This window comes from Babylonia areolata, chromosome 8, assembly GCF_041734735.1.
Source record: "Babylonia areolata isolate BAREFJ2019XMU chromosome 8, ASM4173473v1, whole genome shotgun sequence".
Taxonomy (NCBI): Eukaryota; Metazoa; Mollusca; class Gastropoda; order Neogastropoda; family Buccinidae; genus Babylonia; species Babylonia areolata.
In genome coordinates this window covers 4,134,015-4,159,904 of record NC_134883.1, presented here as the reverse complement: position 1 = coordinate 4,159,904, position 25,890 = coordinate 4,134,015, and the positions used below count along the sequence as shown (strand labels likewise).

General features: G+C 42.2%; 1 protein-coding gene across 1 annotated transcript; it reads right to left on the bottom strand.

Annotated features, from left to right (window-relative positions):
* LOC143284464 (aminoacylase-1-like) lies at positions 1 to 25,890 on the bottom strand. Its single transcript, XM_076591119.1, has 16 exons — positions 25,711 to 25,890; positions 22,855 to 22,919; positions 20,811 to 20,915; positions 19,982 to 20,053; positions 15,253 to 15,275; positions 13,657 to 13,733; positions 12,793 to 12,882; positions 11,728 to 11,784; positions 9,986 to 10,059; positions 8,664 to 8,713; positions 8,273 to 8,336; positions 7,098 to 7,140; positions 3,731 to 3,843; positions 3,156 to 3,235; positions 2,536 to 2,596; positions 1 to 1,898 (listed from the first exon to the last, which is right to left on the bottom strand). The coding sequence occupies exons 1-16, from the start codon at positions 25,814 to 25,816 to the stop codon at positions 1,746 to 1,748; spliced, it is 1,233 nt and encodes a 410-aa protein (XP_076447234.1). The 5' UTR covers positions 25,817 to 25,890; the 3' UTR covers positions 1 to 1,745.

Genomic DNA, 25,890 nt, shown 5'->3' with positions numbered 1-25,890 from the left:
TAATGAGGAAACATATTTATTTTGGGAAAAAGGAAGGGGTTTAAGAATTTCAGTACGTGAGCGTACACATGCCTTCTAATCGTTTGTGAATGCGTTCGTGTGTGTGTGTGTGTGTGTGTGTGTGTGTGTGTGTGTGTGTGTGCACCTGACTGCGTCTCAGTGCTTCAACATTCCCTGTTCAGGCTCATTCTGTTGATTACAAGGCACATCTGTTTATTTGGTGTAAAAAAAGACCACACAGCTTCTGCGTAACATGCATTATAATAATCTGAAACATAGAAATTAAACATGAAAATATCAAAAACTTGTCCACAGTCCGCCAAAACAGTACAAAGCATGTTTTGTTTATGGCAATTTATCTCTGATTATGCACTTTTACGATTATTCGAAAATATGAAATATTTCTAAAAAACAAAAAACTAAAACAGCTTCTGCGTAACATGCATTATAATAATCTGAAACATAGAAATTAAACATGAAAATATCAAAAACTTGTCCACAGTCCGCCAAAACAGTACAAAGCATGTTTTGTTTATGGCAATTTATCTCTGATTATGCACTTTTACGATTATTCGAAAATATGAAATATTTCTAAAAAACAAAAAACTAAAAAACCCCAAAATCAGCAGTACAAGCAAGGCACAAAGACGTGCAAACTGCAGAAACTTTGACTTCAAACAATGATCAAAGGAATGGAAAAAAGACACACCATCCGTGGCAAAGTTATCAAAATAGTAAAAACAAAAGTTGGACGATTAAGTCCACTCACATACATCAATTTAAAACCAGTGAATATATAATTTGGATTTGTTTCTCTATCTGTTGGTGATAACATGTCAATTCAACTTTCATCACTTCACACAGAAGTTATGCACGACTTAAAGAATTCATAATTGTGCCTTGTATGAAACACTGTTTTGCTTTCATGTTTGATAACTATGCCACACACTGCAGCAATATCCTAAATGTTGCAGTGTCGGAAATGTGATGGTTTCAGTTTCTCAAGGAGGCGCGCTGCGTTCGGACAACACCATATAGGCTACGCCACATCTGCTACGCAGATATCTGACCAGGAACAAAACCTAATGCACTTAGACAAGCCTAAGTGGATTTCTTCGTCACAATATTTCTCAGAGGACAACACTTTTGTTGTCATGGGTTCATTTTCAGTGCGCTAAAAGGCTAAAAGCGTACTGCACACGGGGCCTCTGTTAATCATCTCATCCGGATGACTTGATGTCCAGTTTGATTTTCCAGCTAAACTTAGGAGAAAGGGCGAGAGCGGGAATCGAACCCAGGCCCTAACGAACACTGTAATGGCGGATAAACATCTTAACCAGTCTGCCACCTTCCTCTTAATGTGATGTTTCATGAAAAAAAAACCCACACATGAACCTTCACTGCAGAAAAAAACAACAACAGCAGTACAGTCCAGATGTTGTACTCATCAATATCCTTATCATTCTGCACAAACATACTGTCAGAAATAGATTCACAGAGCTTGAAAAATATTGATGAAAAATAAAACTTTAAAAAAAAGAGAAGAAATCAAAATGTCATGTGAAGTAGTATGTTAAGGGGGAAAAAAATCGGTATTGTGACCGAGCACTTGCAGAGCAAATGCATTGGCACAGAACGCCTTCATCCAGAACTTTTCTGATTTCCATGAGGAATATGACGTCAAGGAATATGACGTCAATCCAAAGCGCTGAGCAAAATGGCGTCATCACGAACACCAATGACGACTATGCGGCAGTGACGTTGGCCAGAGCGGGAATGATCTGCTGGTAGATCTGGATGCCTCGAAGGAAGACCTTTTCGTTGAGGAACTCGTTGTGGTCGTGCAGCAGGATTGGGGTGTTGTTCATGGGCGAAAACCCATACACTGGGATCCCCAGCTGGCAGTGAAAACATAACGATCAGGTGGATAGGGAGGGGTATGTGGTGGGAACAGTTCTCACGTAAATTTCAGCGTTCTCAGTCCAGCGTTGGCCAGCACACACACACTTACACACACACGTTCATATCAACATTCCTTTCCTTCAAAAAAACAACAAAAAACAAAAACAAAAAAACAACTGTTCATCAGAACGTTCGACTTGGAAGCAGATTCTGAACTCCTTTATGAAATTCTAAAAGTACATGAAATGTACACTTAACAATATGTGGACCTAACGAAACCATTTCCACATAAACACATTTCATCTTTTGTGGAAAGAAAATTAATGTTTTTCGACCAGTTATACTACAAATTATATCATGTATTTATAAGCATTGTTAAACTGAAAAACACACATCCCATTCAATAGACCCCACCACCACCACCCCAGCCCCCGCACCCAACTCTCTTCCCTTAACTATTATTCATTGTCTAAAGTACAAAGGCATGCTATCATCACACACACACACACACACACACACAGGGGAAGTGCGTGTGTGTGCATATGCTTGCTCAAGAAATACAACATGTGACATCCAGTTCAAAATGACATGCATTAAAACCGTTCCCTCCTCTTCCCCACTCCCCACACCTACCTTTCGAACGAAGCGACCGTCAGTGCCGGCAGGGAAGATTTCCTTCTTCACCGTGAGTCCTCTGTTCAGACATAGCACAGAGCAATCTTCTGTCAGAGTAACCAACATTTCTAAATATGCACACTAGAATGAACGATGCATTCACAAAGGATGTTTATACTTCCCTCACAACCCTCTCTCTGTTTCTGCCGCTCTCTCTTTCTCTTCCTAACACACACAAACACACACACACGCGCGTACGAATACACACACACGTGTACACACACACACACACACACACACACAAGCAAGCACATGCACACGCATACACACACATACACAGACACACACACATACACACACACACATGGACCATATCTGAAATGTTCACACAGAAACTAGAATGCATACTGCATGCAGGCAAGCACACACAAATAATTCAAAAGAACAAGTACACACAACAAAGGAAAAATACTCTCCCAGAGTTTGTTGTAGCAAATCTCAGCAGACTCTGCCGATGGTTAGATTTTTGTTCTGTTCTTGACTTTGGCGTAGGCATAGAAGGGAAACACAATCAGGTTTTAGCTTTATGTATTTGCTGCATTCACCGCTTTATTTCCCTTCGGTTTAATGATACTTACAGTTTCTGCACTGCAGAGTCAAAGGCGACCCACCAGGGTGAGCTGCTGTCCACAGGAGACTGGTCTGAAGTGTTACTTTTCTGTGACAACACATCATAAGATAAAGGATTGACAACAAAAGCGTTAACTTGAAAAAAAAGTGTACTCATGCACAAACACATACACACACAAACGGGCGCTCGCTCGCACACACACACACACACACACACACACACACACTAAAACATAGCAAACTGAATCTAGCCATTTTTCAGAGCTTGATTAGAATCAGAAAAAAACCAAAAAGCAAAAAAAAACAGCACAGATGTATATATATAAAAAAAAAAATTACACACACTGGAGCAGTCTAAATCGAATGACTGCGCTCATTCTCTCTCTCTCTCTCTCTCTGGGGAAGACCGAGGGAGAGAGAAACAGTACTATTCAAGGAAATAAGCAACCCCCACCCTTACAATAAAAACAACGAATACATGTCTAACATACAGGTGATATAGAGGTAACTTTATAAGCAGACGTTCGGAACACACACACACACACATACACATACACACACACCCGCGCGCATGCCCCATCACCTGATGAAACTCCATGGTGTAGCCGTCATCAGGGCTGGCCTCCGTGCACCATTGACGTATCATCTCCTCAAACTTCACCAGGTCCTCGTCCACAGCAATGCGAACGTCAAAAGCTGCACAACACTTCAGGTTAAAATAGGATACACTAGGATCAGATAAAAATAAAAACAGGAACAGGAATTTACGTCAAAAGCTGCAAAACTCTTCTGGTTAAGATAAGATAAGCTGGGATCAGAAAAAAAAATTACATCTAAAGCTGCACAACTCTTCGGGTTACGATAAGATACACAAGGATAATAAATTTAAATCTTTTTATAGACAACAGTTTACATCAAAAACTGCACAACACTTTAGGTTAAGATAAAATGCACAAGGTCAGAAGAAAAATAAGTTATAGACAGCAATTTACGTAAAAAGCTGCACAGCACTTCAGGTTGATGTAAAATACACTAGGATCAGAAAAAAATGTATTAGAAAGCAATTTTCGTCAAAAGCTGTACAGCACTTCAGGTTAATATAAGATACACTGGGATCATTTAAACATTTTATTGACAGAAACGTACGTCAAAAGCTTCACAACACTCCAGGCTGATATAAGACACACTAGGATAAAAAAACAAAAAAAACAACCAAAAAAAACAACAAAAAACAAAAAAAGACCCCAAAAAAAACAAAAAACGTTACAGACAGAAATTTACGTCACAAGCTGCACAGCATTTCACGTTAATATAAGATACATAGGATCAGTAAAAGAAAATGTAGTCGACAGCAGTTTATATCAAAAGCTGCACAACACTTCAGGTTAGTTTAAGATACACTAAGATCAGAAAAAAAACCCACTATAGACAGCAGTTTAGGTCAAAAGCTGCACAACACTTCATGTTAATGATTATAAGATACACAAGGATCAGAAAAAATGTTACAGACAGGAATTTACGTAAAAAGCTGCACAAAACTTCATGTCAATTTAAGAGACACTAGAATTAAAAACAACAACAACAACAAAAAAAACAAACAACAACAACAGAAATTGACGTCAAAAGCTGCACAACACTTCATGTCAACATAAGATACACCAAAATCAGAAAAAAAATGCTATAGACAGCAATTTACGTCAAAAGCTGCAGAACACTTCAGGTTGATAAAAGATAAATTAGAATCAGAAAAAAAGTGTTATGACAGAAATTTACGTCAAAAGCTGCACATTTCAGGTCAGTTTTAAATACACTAAGATCAGACAAAAAATGTTACAGACAGAAATTTACGTCAAAAGCTGTTGAACATTTCAGGTTAATATAAGATAAACAGGTTAAAACAGGATACACTGGGGTGAGAAAAAAAATGTTAGAGACAGAAATTTACATCAAAAGCTGCACAACTCTTAATGTTAAGATACGCCACGATAAGTAAAAAATGTTATAGACAGAAATTTACGTCAAAAAGCTGCACAACACTTCAGGTAAAGATAAGATTTCTAGAATAGGATCAGAAAACAAAAATGCTAAACTCATACATAGAGAGAAATAACTTATTACGGTGAGTAGATGTCCATTGACATTACACTACCTTCAACTCCAGTCTCCAGTTTTTGTAGTTGCCGTTGTGTGGATGACGAGCGCGGGAAAGAACTTAGGCCAGAGGGTGGGGGGAGGGTCGTGTGGGGAAGGAGAGGGAAAAGTGAAGTTGGACGAGAGCCTAAAACCACGATTTTTCGGGAGGGGGTGGGGGTGGGGGGACATCTTTATCTGTCGGTCTTTTCCCTACTCTTTCTCCCTCCCTCTTTATTTCTCTGTCAGAGTCTCTGTGTGTAAACATCTAAAGATCATCAATCATTAATACATTATTGATTAGTTATTTTCATACCCCCATGTGTCTCTCCGTCTTACTTTTGTCGCAGTTCTGATAATTATGATTATGAAGGTTGTGAGCGCCACAAAATTGTAAGAGGTGTCTGTCGATCAGGAACCATGGAGGAGGGGGGGGGGGTAGAAGAAGGGGAATGGGGGATGGAAATGGTCACACTGCCGTTGAAACATTTGATGTATCTCTCAGACGAAAGTGAGTCATGTCAGGCAAAGCACGTGTCTTTTCCCCTCGGGGAGGATCTGTGGATCCTAGGTTGCCGTCGAGTAAGGGTCTTCTTCTTCTTCTTCGTCCGTGAACTGCAACTCCCACGTTCACTCCATGTTCACGAGACGGAGTGGGCTTTTACGTGTATGACCGTTTTTACCTCGCCATGTAGGCAGCCATACTCTGTTTTCGGGGGTGTACATGCTGGGTATGTTCTTGTTTCCATAACCCACCAAACGCTGACATGGATTACAGGATCTTTAATGTGCGTATTTGATCTTCTGCTTGCGTATACGCACGAAGGGGATTCAGGCACTAGCAGGTCTGCACATATGTTGACCTGGGAGATCGGAAAAATCTCCACCCTTTACCCACCAGGCGCTGCCACCGAGATTCGAACCTGGGACCCTCAGATTGAAAGTCCAACGCTTTAACCACTCGGCTATTGCGCCCGTCGAGTAAGGGTCTGACGTTCATGCTGTCCTGTTCCTCCTCACCATACCTCACTTTCTTTTTAAGCATCTTTGCAGAGCCGTTTACATTGAGACGGAAAGGTGATTTGCCTGCGCTTTTCCTCTCAAACTCTCTCTCTCTGCGTCTCTGTCTGCCTGTCTGTCTCTGTTTCACCTCCCTCTCTCTCTCTACCCCCACCTTCTCTCTCTATTCAAAGTCTATTTTGGAGGGTCACTGTATTTTTTCCACATTGTGTATCTCCGCAATTGATTTTCTCCATGTTTCCTTTTCGTTATAATCTCTCTGGTGTCATAAAAAAAAAAAATCAACGTCTGTTCATAATACATGAAACGCTTTGCACGACACGTACCAGATTCAAATTTGACATGCGATTCGTGATAACACACAAATTCCTCTTCAGAGAGGTGGCTAATTGTACGCATAAAAAAGAGATGGTAAAATTGGGGAACTCGGTGTGAATAGGGAGGGAGGGAATAAGACAGAAGGAAGACAGAGGGAGAGAAAAACAGCACCGCCCCCCCGGGGGTGGGGGTTAAGCAGACTAAAAAAAACGGGAAAAGAGAAAAAGAGAGAGAGAGAGGGGGGGGGGGGGGGGCGTGGGGGCGTGAAGGGGAGCAGGGGAGGATAAGAAGACTAAAAATCAGGAAGAGAGAGAAGGGGAGGGGGGGCAAGAAGGGAGCAAAGGGGGGGGGGGTGTATAAGTAGACTAAAAATAGTAAAAGAGGAGGAAGAGGGGCAGGGAAAGACAGGTATTCCAATGTGAGAGAAAACAAATCACATCATAATTAAAACTGGCAACGAAACTGTGACAGACATCACTCACTTGCTGACATTTCACTGGGCACGACGTTATGCTGAACTCCTCCCTGACAACACACACACACACACACACACACACACACACACACACACACACACACACATCTGGATTGTACTCATATCGTAACATGTTTGAAATGAAATTACTGTTCAAGAAAAAAAATCACGCATAGAAAACCAAACAATCCAAACACTTCACAGTTGGTTGCGATCAATCATTCTTTGGCAATCAAAACTGTGATCATTTGGAACAGAACAACGCTCTCGTTATGCATCGATTTCCCTTGTCCACTGATGAGCAAGAGGTGTGACATGCCCCATAGTAGTCAGAGCGTTCTCGCTTCCCTCACGATTTCCCCCACCTGGAGGGCTATGGCTGGAGATTTTTCCGATCTCCGAGGTCAACATATGTGCCGACCTGCCCGTGCTTTGACTCCATTCACTAGTGAATATACACACGCAGAAGATCAAATACGCGGTAATGATCCCTTACCCTATGTCAAGGGTTGAGAGGTTATGGAAACATGAACATACCCAGCATGCACACCCCAAAGAACGATGTATGCCTGCTTATATGGCGGGGTAAAAACGGCCACACGCGTTATAGCCAACTCATAGATCCAGATACGGATGATTGCGGGAGCTTCAGCATATGAACGCAGAATGAAGAAAGAAAGATATATAATGGTATGGACACACAGGGCTCAAGTTCAAGCACCTAAGGGTCAGATTCTACACGTTCTTGTGCAGTTCGTTATCATGGCGACCGGTGTCAAACACTGGAAAACTTGAAAATTGGCCAAAATCTTGGTGCACTAAAAAAAATACATTGAATAAGATGACTTTGACCACCCGCTCTCTCTTGCTCACTTCCTCATTCACATACACTTGCAAGCATGCACACATAACGTGGATTTGCATGCATACTTAAAGAAAATTCTTGTAACGTTTCTTTCTTACATATAAGATATTCATTTAATGACTATCCTATCCTAAAAAAAAACAAAAAACAAAAACAAAGCAAACAAAACCGAAACAACCCCATCCCCCAAAACAAAAATAAACTGCACATAAAGAAAATGAAACTTAGAAGACAAGAAACACCACCACACCCAACCCTCCATATGCTGTAAAAGCCTCACATGTTAACTTAATAATTCAAAGAAGATGAATACTAACCTTCAGAATATTGATGTTCAATGTCGTGACATCCCCGAGTTTCATAGTCTGTGAAGAATTCAGTCTGCAAACAACACACCAACATTCTTTAGAGGTTTCTAAATAATAATAATAAAACTATTTGATTAAAACGTTAAAAACGTGATGATTTTTATTTCATTATGTCTCTTTCACTCACACACACACACACACACATCTCTCTCTCTATGTGTATATGTATGTGTGTATATATATATATATATATATATATATATATATAGAGAGAGAGAGAGAGAGAGAGAGAGAGAGAGAAGCGTGCACACACATACATATACAGGGAAAGTGGAAGGTATTTTGAAAAAGAGGAAGGTGGGGAAGGTGGGAAGAGAAGGGGGAAAAAGAAGACACACACCTTTTTTCTTGTTCGTCACGGTACTGTAGTGCCTTGTTCATCAGTTTGTTCTGCACACACACACACACACACACACACACACACACACACACACACACACCGCACAATGTTTTGTGTTGCTTATGTTTATGTGTGTATGCACATGTGTGTGCGAGCGTCTGACACGGAGAGAGAGAGAGAGAGGGCTGGGGGGTGGGAGAGGGGGAGAGTGACTGTGAGCATAAAAGTGTTTCCTCCTTTCAAGCTTTGTCATTTGGCCAAGAGAAAGTGTTGGACTTGACATTAACTTAATGCGGAAGGTGAAATCTGTAGGGCTTTCTTTACTGAAAGCCATGTTACGCACGTGTGCTTGCACCACACGATATCTGTAAGCAAATCAGACTAAACGCTTTTTTCCGCAAGAGTCTGAGATTGACAAAGAACTCATCTGAAGGATATTTCATCTCCAGACCTTTGACTTTCCTGATCAATGCATCAGTATCAGGGGCGACCACCCACAACTCAGCGGGTCGCAGGTTGCGGATAGCGGACGGCCTCTCAATCAGGTAGCCCCGAATAAGCTGGCTTGCTAGTGAATAAGGGGTCCCGGACAAACTGGCAGTGTTGTCTACCAGGACGGTGTGAGGCTTCAGGTGGCACTGTCCCCTTTATAAAAAGCCCAATATGTCCTTCGTACATAAGTCACAGCTTCAACTTGTAATCAGGGGGCAGACTGTGGCTTCTTGATTAGTAACAGGTCACTGCTTCTACCATGACCAACTAGTTCATTAAATTTGCAGCTGTGGTTTCCATTACGAGACATGACAATGAATTAACGCTCAAAGCTACAAAGCTGGTCACCTGTGTCACTGATGAACGACTGACATCAAGATCCACCAAGAGGAAAGGTCTAAAACTGTGACTGTAGCATTAATGTATAGGTCATTTTGTGTTATTATTATCAGATTCTGCACACAGGAAATGGAGAAATAGTATGGCCCATGCTTCTTACGAAACAACGCAATCTGACAAACTTATGTTGCGCTATGGGACACAAACAACACACACACACACACACACACACACACACACACAGTGACACAGCTGCACATGTTCGAACATACATTCTGTCCATCTCTCTCTCTCTCTCTCTCTCTCTCTCTCACCCACATACACACAGACACACACACATTGATGCACATGTTTTAACTTACATTCTCTCCATCTGTCAGTGCAGCGCGCTCACACACACACGCGCGCGCGCGCGCACACACACACACGCACACAGACGTGCACGCGCGCACATGGAAATCACACAAATACTCGTTCACTCATTGCCTCACCAGTTTCGCCACGGCAGTATTCTCTATGAAGGCCGAGCCATGGCCTGGTTTGCCAGGGAAAGTGACAGTGAACCCTGCGAGTTCCACATGACGATGGTTAGGACAAGTGAGGGAAGGAAAGACCATTATGCAGAAACGAAAATGTAATGATTCTGTTGCTAATAAGCACAAAACACACACACACACACACACACACACACACACACACACACACACAAATGGGCTTCAGCCGCGGTAATAATTAAACGTCATTGATACCCATTTCGATGACAAGTTTTAACTCACTCAGTACGGCCAGTCCTCTCTTCTCCTCTACACAGACCCCTCGGATGTCCAGTGGGTGTCTGAATGACCCAACCTTTAGCTTCCGTCGTCAGAATTGTGGTATTCTTTGTCAACATTCACCTCTTCAGTATAAGAGCCTTCCGCTTGCAATATTTTGATGATGGTAACTGGGGTGAAACGCTGTTAACGTCGTCTCTTTCGCCGTTCGTATGGAGAGAGTTAAACTTAACAAATTCGTTGTCTAGCTGTTGTCAGGTTTCATTGCAGTTAATGGAAAGAATTGCTAGAGGAAAAAAAAGGATACAGAAAGAAAGAAAGAATGGGATAAAGAAAGAAAAAAAGGGATCAAGAAAGAAAGAAAAAGAAGGAAAATACAGCATTAACAGGAACTCAAGACCAATATTTTTTTTCTTTTTCTTCTTCTTTTTTTCCTAACAAAAACAAAAAAAAAAACCCCAAAAAACGTGAAGCAGAATCAAGGTCCATTTGTATTTGTATTTGTATTTCTCTTTTTCTCAAAACAGATCTCTGTGTGTGAAATTCGGGCTGCTCTCCCCAGGGAGAGCGTGTCACTACACTACAGCGCCACCGCCACACACACCCCCCCCCCCCGCTACCCCCACCCCCCTCGCTACCTTTCCCCCCTTTTTTTTCCTGCGTGCAGTTTTATTTGTTTTTCCTATCGAATTGGATTTTTCTACAGAATTGTGCTAGGAACAACCCTTTTGCTGCCGTGGGTTCTTTTACGTGCGCTAAGTGCATGCTCCACACGGGACCTCGGTTTGTCGTCTCATCTGAATGACTAGCGTCCAGACCACCACTCAAGGTCTAGTGGAGGGGAAAAAATATCGGCGGCTGAGCCGTGATTTGAACCAGCGTGCTCAGATTCTGTCGCATCCTATGCGGACGCGTTACCTCCACGACATCACTCCACACTAATGGAGGGTCATATGACAAAGCTTATGCTCTGTCATGCCGATAATTATGCAAGAAATTACAATCAGGCTAGAAAAACAGACTGTTAGTATCATAATTCACGTGTCTATGACCTTTTTTTGTATTTGAACAAAACTAAAAATGTGATCTTTAATGAAAGTGAAGCTAAAAGCAACCCATAATTTCTACTACTTTGAAATTAATTTGGTTAAGACTGGGCTGAGACCGGTTGAAAATTTTTTTTGTTCGAGATTTTTTTTTTTTTTTTTTTTTTTGACATAAACTCAATCACACACATGCACGCGCGTATACATATCTGTATCATTCCAACACATTTCTCTCGGCTGTATCCTATTTTCCAGAATCGAAACAACTGGAGTAACAAAGTGTGCATAAATACAGAGACCGTTTTGCATGTTCACACACACACACACACACACACACACACACACACACACACACATACACACGAGACAGAGGGATGGGGAGGGGCAGAAGAAAGAAAGAACCACAAAACTTACACCAGCATGATCGCTCTCCGTTGAAGAGTCGGAATTCTTCAGTGGGGCTGGCTAGCCCTGTAAATGTGCATGTCCAAAAACAACAACAATGTAATTTCAACTGGCAGTTTGAATATGTATTCTGAACTATGATAATACAAACAATGAGGTTCTACAGTTCAGGTTATGGGGTAACAACACTGAAGGATGACCAACGGAGACTAATCAGAGAATGATCTTAATACGAGGAACATTACCAAAAGGCCACCATGTTGACATTCGTTTTTACTTGAATGTTTGTTTGGTGAGAATATGATAAGAATATATATAATATACAGACATATAGTTGCACACACACACACCCACGCGCGCGCACACACACACACACACACACATATATACACCCACACCCACACACAAAATCTCATTAAGAACATACATGAAACCTACCGAACAAGCTACATTCTGAATCCTGTTGCAGGAAGCAAACACACAGAGACTATGAGTTCAAACCTCATCAGAAGCCGATCAGTCTGGGTCTGTAGGGTTCCAGCTGACAGCTCTAGGCCAGAGATGAGTAGGCCGTGTGACCAAATCTGAAGGCAAAGCCTGTGCAAAACCCTCTCCCATGTAGGCCTACGTCTTTGAGAGTATTGTTAAAATGCCCTGATCAGAACAACTGTCTGGATCTCTCAGAACAAGTTCATGTCAGAACTGTACATAATGAAAAACCTCAAATAACAATAATTATCCATCGATTACATCGTTATTATTCTCGTCCTCATTGATTTTTGTGCTAAAAGACGAAAACGTCTAAACTATGTGGCTCTGCGTGTACTGGTATATCGGTCGTGGCAAGAAAAAACCCAACCAAGGTCATGCATGGATCAGTCCTTTCACCATGTCCTGTTCAAAGGATGACAGCAACGATGATGATAATGACATACAAATATTTATTTATCTATTTTAAATTTGTTTTTAAATTACTGTTTTCTAAGCAAAAAACAAAAGTGGGAGTACTTCATTTCTCTCTCTCTCTCTCTCTCTCTCTCTCACTCTCACCAACATGCACATAGTGTCCTGTACCTTCGTCCATGGCAAATCCGACGTTGAGGTCTTTGAACTCTTGATGATGGACAAAACGCATCATGCCATCTACCGCTCCGATTTCTTCATCTGAAAATGGACATCTTTGAATTCTTTTCACTGATGCATGGAATCATAGCCAGAATGGGATCATTTTAGGATGTACCCAAGAGTATCACAGAAGTGTGGGTAAACGTGAGCATAAATGTGTGTGTTCACTGGTATTTGCACATGTGTGTGTGTGTGTGTGTGTGTGTGTGTGTGTCGGAGCATGTGTGCATATGCCAGTAGCTGTGTGTGTTTGTGATTGTATGTACGCACGCGGGCGTGTGTGTGTGTGTGTGTGTGTGTGTGTGTATGTGTGTGTGTGTGTGTGTGTGCGCGTGCGTATCGTGAAGAATCTCACACATGTCACCTGTCTTTCGTAAGACGGCCGCGGTCGGTGCACTGACGATAAGCTTAAAAAACCACTTGCTGATTATCTGTAGCCACGTCACATCGTGTCAAGATTCCGTTAAAGGGGATTTCCGAGTAATTAGCTGAACCTGGAAGAAAGGAGACGGTTGGAAGAGGTTGGGGGTGGGGGAGGTGCGGGGGTGGTGGGGTGGTGGTGGTAGAGGGAAGTGTCTCCTAAACAGCCAATGCACAACGTTCCGAATCTCACATTATTATGTTTGTTTGTCAGTGTTTTTCTTCAAAGTCGGTCACGACAAGGTTTCTAAGAAATAAGCGGAACTCTCTCTCATTCTTCCTGTCTTCGTTTCTCTCCACCTCCCCTTTGCGCGCCCTCACCCCACCTCCCACCCAGGTCCCTCTCTCTCGCTCTCTCAAGCAGGTAACTTTCTTTCCACACGGAACACTGACCTGGTCCAAAAACAACGTGCACGTTTCTCTTCAGCTTGACGCCCTCTTTCTTCAGACGTCGGATGGCCTCCAGGTATCTGCAGGGGTCAGACAGATCACCAACAATTAACACATGTGGAGAAGGGGCACTGCATCCCAATAGCCACCAATCCTTTTCACTCGAGATAACTAGTACCAAGTGCAAAAGGGACCAGTTACTTTACACACACACACACACACACACACACACTACTTGCATAACAACATCGGCGTAATGATCAGGACTACCACCAACTCCCGCACACACCAACAGTAGTAATCTCATCAACAACCAGCCAATCTGCCAGTCAATCGATCCCGTGCATTCTTTAATATATCGAAAGAAACACAATGTAGTAAACAAAATAATGCCTCCTGGCTGGTCATTAAGCGGAAAGGGTAAACTAACATGCACACGCGCACGCACGGACAAGCACGCACATACTCAGGCACACACATGCACGTGCATGTATATAATATTATCTATATTAGTCTAACACATGTATCTCATTTGTATGCTTTTTTTTCAAATTCGAAACAACTGGAGTAACAAAGTGTGAATAAATAAAGAGCCAATTTTGAACGTTACACACACACACACACACACACACACACACACACACACACACACATACATGGGCGGCATGTACAGTCGAACATATACCTATGTAGTAAATGGGATATATATATCTTTCCACACACGCATGCGTCCTTGAATCAAAATCAGTCCTAATATCTCTGAATGTCACCATGACGAACACACATATTCAATAAAACGAACACAGCATTCTACAGGGGAAATTAATGCTGATGAAAACAAGCAAGCAGACACAAAGGTAAATATTGTATTTGTATTTCTTTTATCACAACATATTTCTCTGTGTGAAATTTGGGCTGCTCTCCCCAGGGAGAGCGCATTGCTACACTACAGTACCACCCATTTTTGTGTGTGTTTTTTTCCTGCGTGCAGTTTTATTTGTTTTTCTTATCGAAGTGGATTCTTCTACAGAATTTTGCCAGAAACAACCCGTTTGTTGCCACGGGTTCTTTTACGTGCGCTGAGTGCATGCTGCACACGAGACCTCGGTTTATCGTCTCATCCGAATGACTAGCGTCCAGACTACCACTCAAGGTCTTGTGGTGGGGGGAGAGAATACCGGCAGCTGAGCCGTACACACACACACACACACACACACACACACACACACACACACACACACACAGTGGGACACACAAAGGTGCGCACTGTCACAAGACCACGATTCTCTCTCTCTGATCACACTCATGTTCAAAGTGTGGAAAGAACAAAGTGATGAGGTATCAGTGACAAAAACAACAACTAATTACACCCAAAATATGTACAAAAAAGCAATTATCTAACGTGCACAGTTCAGTTGTATTTGCATCTGCAGCTGTTTCCAATAGTATGTGCACGCACACCCACACAAATATTTCCATAAAAACCATCTCCATCCCACATACAAAGCATACAGAAATTAACATACAATCTCTGTGAAAGCTTTTGGTAAGCACAGTAGAAAAGAGGATGTCTATGTTGAAACTGAATTCAATACTTACTGGATTCCAACACATTTCATGTCCTGCACAGACAGACAGACTGGTAAGCAAAATATATATATATATTATATATATATATATATATATATATATATGTATTATGTACATGTATAATATCTCTCTCTCCCTCTCCCTCTATATATATGTATTATACATACATACATGGTGGTGGTGGTTCGTCCGTCGGGATCGACGAGGACCATCTAGTCATCCTGGGGGTGGGTGGGTTGGACTCTGTGGGTGCGCAGATGACTGGTCAGGCCAATTCGCGCCAGGAAGGTTCTGACGCAGTTTGGACAGGGGATGGTGGCGGCTGTCGGGGACATGCTGGCCCTGCTTTTCCTGGCCTGTCTGCGTTGCTCTGCTGCAGCGATTCTGTTGGCCTCACAGGATTTGGCGCCTTTGTGGACAGCTGAACGCCACTTTGGTCTGTCCATTGCATTCAGCTCCCACGTGTCGTGGCTGATATTGAAGGCCTTCAGAGAAGCTCTCAGAGTGTCGAACTACATGGCCTGCCCAGCGCAGCTGGGCCTGCATCAAGATGGTGTAGATGCTGGGCAAGTTTGCACGAGTGAGCACCTCTGTGTCAGGGATCTTCTCTTGCCACTTTATGCCGAGAAGTTTTCTGAGGCTGGTGGTGAGGAAGTGGTTCAGCGTTTTGGCGTGGCGTTTGTAGACCGTCCATGATTCACATCCATATAGAAGTGTGGTGAGAACTATGGCCTTGTATACTTTGAGCTTCGTCTCCAGGGCGATGCCTCCCCTGTTCCAAACGTTCTTATGGAGTCTGCCGAAGGCAGCGCTGGCTTTGGCGAGTCTGGCATTCACCTCGTCGTCGATGACAACTGTGCGAGAGAGTGTACTGCCCAGGTATGTGAACTTGTCCACCGCGTTCAGTCGTTGCCCGTTGATGAAGATGTTTGGTTCAACGTAAGGTTTTCCTGGAGCTGGCTGGTGCATCACCTCAGTCTTCTTTGTGCTGATTGTGAGGCCAAAGTTGTCACTGTGTTGCATGTCAGCTTCGGAGGCAGCGTTGAGAGCGCAGTCATCAGTAAACAGGAAGTCGTTGACGGTGTCTGTCCTCACCTTGGTTTTTGCTTGAAGCCTCCTGAGGTTGAAGAGTGAGCCATCTGTGCGGTACCTGATGCCAATGCCTACGTCAGCGTCTCTGAAGGCATCTGTCAGCATGGCTGAAAACATGAGACTGAACAGGGTTGGGGGAAGAACACACCCTTGCTTGACTCCGTTGGAGACAGGGAATGGTTCTGAAGTCTCTCCGTTGTCTTGGACTCGGGCCAGCATCACATCGTGTAGTTGCCGTATGATGGTGATGAACTTTCTGGACATCCGTACTTCGCCATGATTCTCCAAAGGCCAGTATCGAAGGCCTTGGTCAGATCGACATAGGTGGAGTAAAGGTCGGCGTTCTGTTCCTGACACTTCTCCTGGAGCTGCCTGGCAGCAAACACCATGTTGATAGTCCCGCGTTCTTTCCGGAAGCCACACTCGCTCTCTGGTAGGAGACCTTGCTCAAGATGCGCTATGCGACGGTTGAGTAGCACACTGGCCAGAGTCTTGCCTGCGACGGACAGCAGGGATATTCCACGATGGTTGTCACAGGCCTGACGATTTCCTTTGCGCTTGTACAGGTGTATGATGAAAGCGTCTTTTAAGTTCTGTGAAACTGCCTCATGCTGCCAGATGAGCTGGAACAGCTGATAAGCTTCTCAGTCAGCGCCATACCACCTTCTTTGCAGACCTCAGCTGGAATGGAGTCTGAGCCAGGGGCTTTGCCATTGGATAGCAGACGGATAGCTTTCTGGGTCTCCTCCAAAGTTGGAATGGCATCCAACGACTTACTGACTGGCACCTGGGGGAGTCGGTCGATGGCTTTATCATTGATGGTGGAAGGGCGCTTCAGTACGCTGTCAAAGTGTTCAGCCCATCTCTCAAGGATCCCGTCCTTGTCAGTGATTAGGGTGGAACCATCAGCACTGAGGAGTGGAGCAGATCTGGAGGTGGTGGGACCGTAGACTTCTTTCAGGCCGTTATGGAAGTTCTTCATGTCGTTCCTGTCTGCAAAGCCCTGGATCTCATCAGCTTTGTTGCTCAACCAGGAATCCTGCATCTGCCGCAACTTCAGCTGGATGGTGCTGCGTGCGCTCTTCAGTATGTCTTTCTTTGACTGTGACTTGGGATCTTCAATGTGGGCTCTGTAGGCTTGGTGTTTGTCTTCCAGCAGCTGCTTGATCTCAGTTTAGTTCTCATCAAACCAGTCTTTGTGCTTCCTGGCAGAAGGCCCCAGGCACTCCATGGCAGTGTTGTACACCGTCTCATGCAGTGCGCCCCATGCTGCTTCCACATTCTGGTTGTCCAGCACGGTGGACTCAAGGCGTTCCTCCAGGGTGTCAGCAAAGCTCTGCTTGATGTTGCCTAGCTCCAGCTTGTTGACATTCAGGCGCTTGGGTGCTTTCATGCCCTGAGGCCGTCTCTTGGGCTGGATGCGGAGGTTGAGTTTGGAGACGATAAGGCGGTGGTCTGTCCAGCACTCGGCGCCGCACATGGCCCTCGTGACTCGTACGTCCTGCCTGTCCCTCTTCCTGACGATGACAAAGTCGATGAGATGCCAATTCCCAGAGCGAGGATGCATCCATGACGTCCTGTTACGGGTAGGGAGGCAGAAGACAGTGTTTGTGATAAGAAGGTTGTGCTCGGCACATGTCTGGAGAAGTAGTTGACCATTGCTGTTACAGGTACCAACCCCATGCTTCCCAATCACGCCTTCCCAGGAGGTGCTGTCACAGCCAACTCTCGCGTTAAAGTCACCAAGAATGATGAGCTTTTCTGCGTTGGGAACAGTGGTGATGACAGCGTTCAGGTCCTCGTAGAACTTGTCCTTGATCTCATCCGGGTTGGTCATGGTGGGCGCGTAGGCGCTGACAATGGTGGTAAACTTCTTCCCGTTGCATAAAGGGAGTTTCATCGTCATCAGGCGATCGTTCACTCCTTTCGGGGGGCCAGCCAGCTTGCCAACAAGGGTTGTCTTCACTGCAAAGCCAACTCCAGCCTCACGTCTCTCTTCAGGTCTGCGACCACTCCAAAAGAAAGTGTAGCCTGCGCCTCGCTCACAGAGTTTGCCTTCTTCTGCCAGTCTGGTCTCACATAAGGCAGCGATGTCGATGTTGTACCTGGCTAGTTCACTCACGAGTGCTGTGCGTCTCTGTGGTCTGTCTGAGTCGCCTCTGTCCAGAAGCGTACGCACGTTCCATGTGGCAATGGTCAATGGGGTGCTCCTTGTTTTCTTCTTTGTTTCCTTTGTGTGTCGACCGCTTGAGTAGGGTCCCCGTCAGCCGCGGTATGCTGACTAGGGTGGTGTGGAGCAGGCAATGTTTAGGGCACCTTTTCTAGACCCTTCCTCATGCCATGGAGGTGAGCAGTGCTGTCCTGAAGAGGGCTGCTCAGTCGCTCAGGGGGCTGCCGATCTCCACCGCTGCTCCAGTCGGTGAAAAACGACCCTATGGCCTGAGCCGCCTGTGCGCAGGTCCGCGGCTACGACTGCCAGTGTACCCACACATGTCGCTTCGTCGCTCGCCTGTCGCCACAGGGCTTGAGGAAAATGATGGTATGGGATGAAGGATGACTGATGACTTGCGCGATGACTTTGTTTATAGTGAGGAGGAGTTGCGCACCGTCGACCTCACTCTCTTGTTCGAGACCGTTTGTATCCAGTGGCAAGACGAGATCAAGACGACTGGAGATGGAAACGGATGCAGTGGATGACCAGGATGTCCTATGTGCCTCATCCTGCCCTCAGCACTCCACAGTGCTCTGCTGCAACCGCCTTCCTCTCCGTTGAACCATGAAGGTTTCTTCCGTAGAGTCCGCCGGATCCAGTCTTCACATGCTTGGGTAGACAAGCCCTAACTCACCGTGGGTTTGAAACACGTCAGCTACCCTCACCTAGTTTAGCCAGACTGTCAAAGCCGTTGCCCGGGGGTTGGGCGCTGCCGCATGCTAGCAGCTTCTAGAACCCTTAGGTGAGAGCTGGGTGCCGGTGGGGACCAATAGAGTACGAACCACTCCCGGAAGAGCGTGACAAACCCCCCTCAAGAGGTACTACCCCTCCCGTGCACCCCCTAACCCCCATACACACACACACACATATATATATCATTATATATACACATATATAAAATATTATATATATATTTATAGTTTATATGTATCTATATATATCTACATATCTGCATGTATTGTGTGTGTATGTGTGTGTGTGTGTTAAGTCAGATTTAATCTTTTTAAATCATTTCAACAAGAGAGAGAGAGAGAGAGCGGGCTGCGGGAGAAATGACATAACTATAAAAGAGAGACAGACAGATGCAGACACAAGCTGGAGGAACTATGACATGGGGTCGGGAGGGGGTGGGGGGCGTCAGGGTACAATAAGCAAAAAGGAAGTATAGAAGAAAAAAGTCTGGAGAGAGAGAGAGAGAGATGAAGGTTGGAGGTATAGGGGCTGACAGAAAGAATGGCCACTGCAAAAGACATATTGTTCACACATGTTTTTTTGATTGTGTTTCTTTTTTTTTAATGTAGGATAAGGGGATCTATATGTTGACAATCTCTCTCTCTCTCTCTATATATATACATATATATATATGTTATATATATATACATATATATATACATATATGTATATATTCATATATATCAGTTAGGGAAAACACACCTGAGAACCTCTGGCATAAATGTTGCCTTGTTCATCTTTGTGAGCGCTGAATGGAGGGTACTTCCAATGTTCCTGGAATGGCAGATACAATGAAATGTATATCAGTTTGCCTCCTTAAAAATAAACTGTTAGCAACAAAATTAATGAATGGAACCATACAGAGCAATGTGCTAAAATAAAATGTCTACTCAAAAATAATCATGATGCAACATGGAAACAAGACTGAAAGACTTATCATTTCCAAAATGGAACACACATATACATACACCATGCCTGCACGTGCACTCGCACAGACATGTTCAGTGTTCCGGTGTGCGCACACAAATGTGAGCAGACCCACACTGATCTGACACACACTCACACCAACCAGTACATGGACACAGACAGCAAGTGAGCATTCCAAAATGAAAGTAACACTTAAATTTCTCTACTGCGATAATTAAGGTATTCTGATTCTGATATGCACATGGACATATGTACATGTATACATACACATTTTACATACATATGTGAAAACATGTGCACACAAGCACAGATATGCACACATGCATAAGTTACATATCTATGCATACACACACACATATATATATATATATACACACCCTCGCCTAAAATCACAATTGTGGGTAGACATTAAACAAAACAAAACAAAACAAAACAAAAAAAAAACAACAAAAAAAAACACAAACAAATACACATTCATAGCACTGAACCACATTCCCCAACCACACACACAACTAGCAGTAGCCCTCCTCCCAAACTCCCCAGCCACACCCTTCCACATCCCTGTAAACAATACCCACAGGCTTTGGACACTGGTACAACTCACAGGGAAGACAGGAACCACATCAGTGTGTGAATACAGCATCACCGAGGGAAGGCTGGGGTCTTCCCCCTTCCATGTCAGGATACCAAATGGCTTCCCTTGCACTACCTGGCAAAACGTTTGTTAGTTCACTTGTATTTCCATCCAGTCTTTCCTTTATACAACAGCATGAAATTGTGACCAAAATTTGGGACTCACTAACTGCATACTGTAACAAAACCATTCAGTACATTCTTAACATACATGGATTTTATAGAATATGTGATGTTGTGAGGCAAGAACAATTAATGTTGCTTCAGCCCCTTTGCTAATAAAAGAATTAAAGAAAGTGTAAACTGTAACTGTGAAGACTAGTATAAGAGTTGAGAAAAATGCAACAAGCTGGTGAACACATGAATCATCTCTCTCTTTGTTTATCAAGGGTAACATATATAAAAATGTCATGTATGTGTCATTGTGTGCGTGCAAGCTGTTAGCACAAGGATAGATATCAACACAGGTTGCGTTCAGACAAATATTCAGAACTAAATGTCTGTTCCAAGGTTGTGTCTGTTGGTATGTCACATACACTGTGTTTGGCACTTTCACTAAGTCAAAACTATTCCAATGTTCATTAACAAATAGTAAAGAGTGGTAACTCTTTCCATTCACAAGGTACACAACTTCAAGTCAGTGCTGCTTAGACTACCGATTCAGAGGAAGTGTCTGGGTTTGTTCCAATGTACCTTTTATTTACCTGTGTGCTATCTGAATCGGTAGCATAAGCAGCACTGACCTGAAGTTGTGTACCTTGTGAATGGAGAGAGTTACCACTCTTTACTATTTGTTAATTATTTCATCTCCTGGTCTCATTGTTTGTTATATTCCAATGTTCAACTGAACTTTCCTCAACATTCTCCTGACAATTACAGAAGAAAAAAAAAACACCCATGAAATCATTCATTCATTCACTCATTCAGCCATTCAATCCAATTCCTTTATTCCTTCGGTGAGCCATTCATCATTTTTCTTGCTTTATTACCCAGTATCTAATGCATGCTTTGAATGTTTTTACGTCATGTTTCCTATTAAACAACTTTGCTGTTGCCTGTAAACATGAACAAACAAAAAAAGTCTTTGATTTTGTTGTTTCCATGGAAGAACAAGAACTATGCTTCATAATGAATGATAATTGGGAAAGATTATTACTTAATATATCAATAATTTATATAGTATTAATATACATAAAAAGCAGTCTCTTTGAAAAGAAAGAAACAGACAGACACACACACACACACACACATATATAATGATATATATAGATTTTTTTTTTCCCCACTGCAGAGATTGGATTCCTTCACAGCCTTGAAAGAAGACAACTGAACTAATTTGATGAGTTTGATTCAACCTGGATTGAACCTGGATTTGTCTTTCATGTGTTTAGGTTTGGTTTGACTTGAGAATATCTTACTGAAGTAGTTTGGACTGGATCTGTGGTATACTTGATGTAACTTAATCACCGGCATGAAAGAGTGTAACTTCACTGGTTCAAGTTAATTATGTGATCTTGTGCAGGGCTGAAGGGTGGGATTTTTTTAAATTTTTTTTAAAAATTTTTTTAATGACCAAATTTGATCTGATAGGATTATATGTTTTTTGAGAATACTCTTTTTAATTTCATTTTTAACATTCATTTAAACTTTTTGTTCTGGCTCATTACTTGCCATGTCAGTGGCATTACCCACTAAGTGCTTAACCCAAACCAAAAGTTATACCATTGATTTTTACTGTTCTATGACTTTCAGTTTCTCATGTGAAAATGAAATATAAAAAAAAAAAAAAAAAAAAAAAGAGCAAAGAAACCAATACAACATGACTGCCAATGAAAATAACAATAGCAGTGGCATGAAGAAGGAAAGAATGAAATAGAACAATTAATCAACAGGAAAGAAAGTGGATAAACTGAGAGCACTACCTGATAATCAAGTATGTAAATAAACTCACAATCAGTAAAAACAAACAACTTCAAAAATGAACAAACAAAAAAACAGACAAACAAAAATCATACCTCAGCTGATCTGAAATCCAAACCAATTTCTTTCGCTTGAGCTTGGTAGAAGGAATCAGCTTCTCCTGCATAATATCAATGAAATAATATATCTACTTCAGTCATAATACAATATCTTTTATTTTTACTAACTTTGTAATTACCCCCCTTTTCATTCTGTTTCTATTTTCTGACCTATTTGTTTACTTGGTATCTATTTGATTTTAGTTTTTATTTTTCTTTGCTGTGTAGTTATTTCAATTCTTTTCTTTAGATTTTGGTTGACTCTCATTTTCTAAAGTTTTTTTTCCCCCCAGTTTAAGGACTGACTAAATGCAAAGGCCCAAACACAACAATACACCTCCTTGTGTACAGGTTTCAGCTAGTGATACTGATTTTCCTCACAACCTTGTTCAAAACAGGGTTGTTGTCCTTTTAATCATTAACATAGCACAGCTAAATAAAAAAAGATCCTTATAACCAATATCCACACTGCCAGTATCTCTACCCCCCCCCCCCTCCCTTCTGTCACACATCCACATCATTGGATGCATGGATACACACACTCCAACACATACACATGCACACATATAAAATTATAAAAACAATCACACACTCACACACACACACCACACCACATAAAATACATGAACATATATCTATGTAGATTATTTGTTTTAATAATAAGTATGTGGTGTGTGTGTGTGTGTGTGTGTGTTGTGGGTGTGAAATACATATGTATATGTCGATACATGTTTATGAGTGAACAGATGTAACAACATTTGCCAATTCTTCACATCATATGCATTGTATTGTATTGTATTGCACTTTTGTCATACTAGACTTCTCTGTGTGAAATTAGAGTTGCTCTCCCCAGAGAGAGTGCATCTCTACAATTTGAGTGCCATTTTAAAATTATTTTTTCTCTGCCTGCAAGTGTATTTGTATCCTATCAAAGTGGATTTTTCTACAAAATTTTGCCAGGGACAACCCTTTGGTTGCTGTGGGTTCTTTTACTTGCATTGAGCACTTGGTGCACACAGGACCTTGGTTTATTGCTTCGTCTGAATGACTGTTTACTCAGTTCTAAGTTAACATAGATTTCTTTAAAAAAAATTGTTTATAAAATTTGCCAGCTCTTCTCGAATAAGAAGAGTCTTTCTATTACTTTTGTTACTTGAAAGAATTTATTTCATGCAAAAGTTTGTTTACAGCTACATGGGTATGCATGTCTTTTGAAATATGTTCTGATTATTGCAAGCGCATCACAAGATATTACTGCTTCCCAAGGCATAATCTTTTCTTTGCTTTTTTTAAATTTAATAGAAAATGAATAAGTGTTAGAAATGTGTAACATACAGTACATAATTTACCAAATGAGGGAGGAAATAAGTATGATGGCAAACAGTGTGTTTGTGTGTGTATGCTTTGATTTGTGTGTGTATGCTTTGATGTGTGTGTGTGTGTGTGTGTGTGTGCGTGTGTGTGTGTGTGCTTGAGTGTGTTTGTGTGTGTATGCTTTGATGTGTGTGTGTGTGTGTGTGTGTGTGTGTGTGTGTGTGTACAAATGATTGAGCATGCACACATTTAATGCAAACAAATTAAGTGCAACTTAGAAAAAATGAGTTGATAATAATAAACTATCAGTAAATCCCTGAATACCTAATCTTTGATTGTCCAAACAAAACACAGCTGATAAGACAGAAATATATCAAATCTCTCAATCTGAAACAATGAACATAAGTTGGTGATAAATCTCTCTCTCTCTCTCTCTCTCTCTCTCTCTCTATCTGTGTGTGTGTGTGTGTGTGTGTGTGTGTGTGTGTGTGTGTGTGTGTGTGTGTGTGTGTGTGTACAAGTACGTGAGGATATGCACACTATTCTGTGTATACATCTGGTATAGTGTGTACATCACTGATGTGTTGACCACTTACAATTCTTTCTGGTATAAATGTGTTATCTGCATCAAATCCACTTGTGCTCTTAGGCACACATATGCTATTAAGCACCCCCACCCCCACCCCTCAAACCCCACCTACACACCCAGCTATATATTGGAACTAGCATTGGAGACACTGGTTTCATTTATAAATTAAAAAAGAAAAACAAACAAACAATAAACAAACAAACAACAACAACAACCTTATAACATTCATCTGTTTTTGATATACCATCCTTCCAAAGTTCCATGTGTGAACCAAAATACTATGCGGTCACAGTTAAAATATATCGGAGTATATATGATAACTGATCATTGCTTGGGTTCTTACACACATCTTTGAAACAAGCACAATCAGACCTATACACTTAACTCAGAAAAATGCTGCATACAATATCTTTTTTAAGCATAACAAATCTTTTTTAAACACCATGTGCCAGGTATGGTTGAAACTGGATATTGTGGTCCATACTACTGTTCCAAAAAACTGTTCGTGACAGGATGAAACAACCATTGCCAATCATATTCACTTTTGTTGTGATACAACCAAAATATTCCATTTCCATTGCACATATGAAACACCTGTCTAAACCAAGCACAGAATGGCCCATAAAAGAACTGATAAATGCTGTGAGGAACAGATGCATGATCACGCAAGCCATGAACTGTCCCTTGTTATTAAAGATGTCTCATTGAAACATGCGCTACCAACAGCTTTTGTCTGTAAAAAGTAATAACTATTACATAGCTGTATCTGTAGATTAATGTCGCAGAATCCTAATGACTGGCGTTAGTAGCTGCTAACCGACATTGGTGATGAACTTTGAACCTGCTGGGGCAAGAACAAAGGATCGAAAGTAGGACGCCGGACAACTGCATGTGCACGATTAGTACAACGGAAACTTAATTAAGCAAAGGATTTTTGGTGTTTCACATACCGTAACATGGATTAGGCTGAACAGTGTTGATTCGCAGATACGTTCTGAAATTTGTCACTGCGGGGTCTTCGTTTTTGTCGTCGACGCATTTGGTTTTACTTTCCATGTCTGCGTGTAGGCGTCTGTTGATAACACAGAACTTGAGTCGAAGTGAACACACTTTTTGCTGATTCAGTGCAG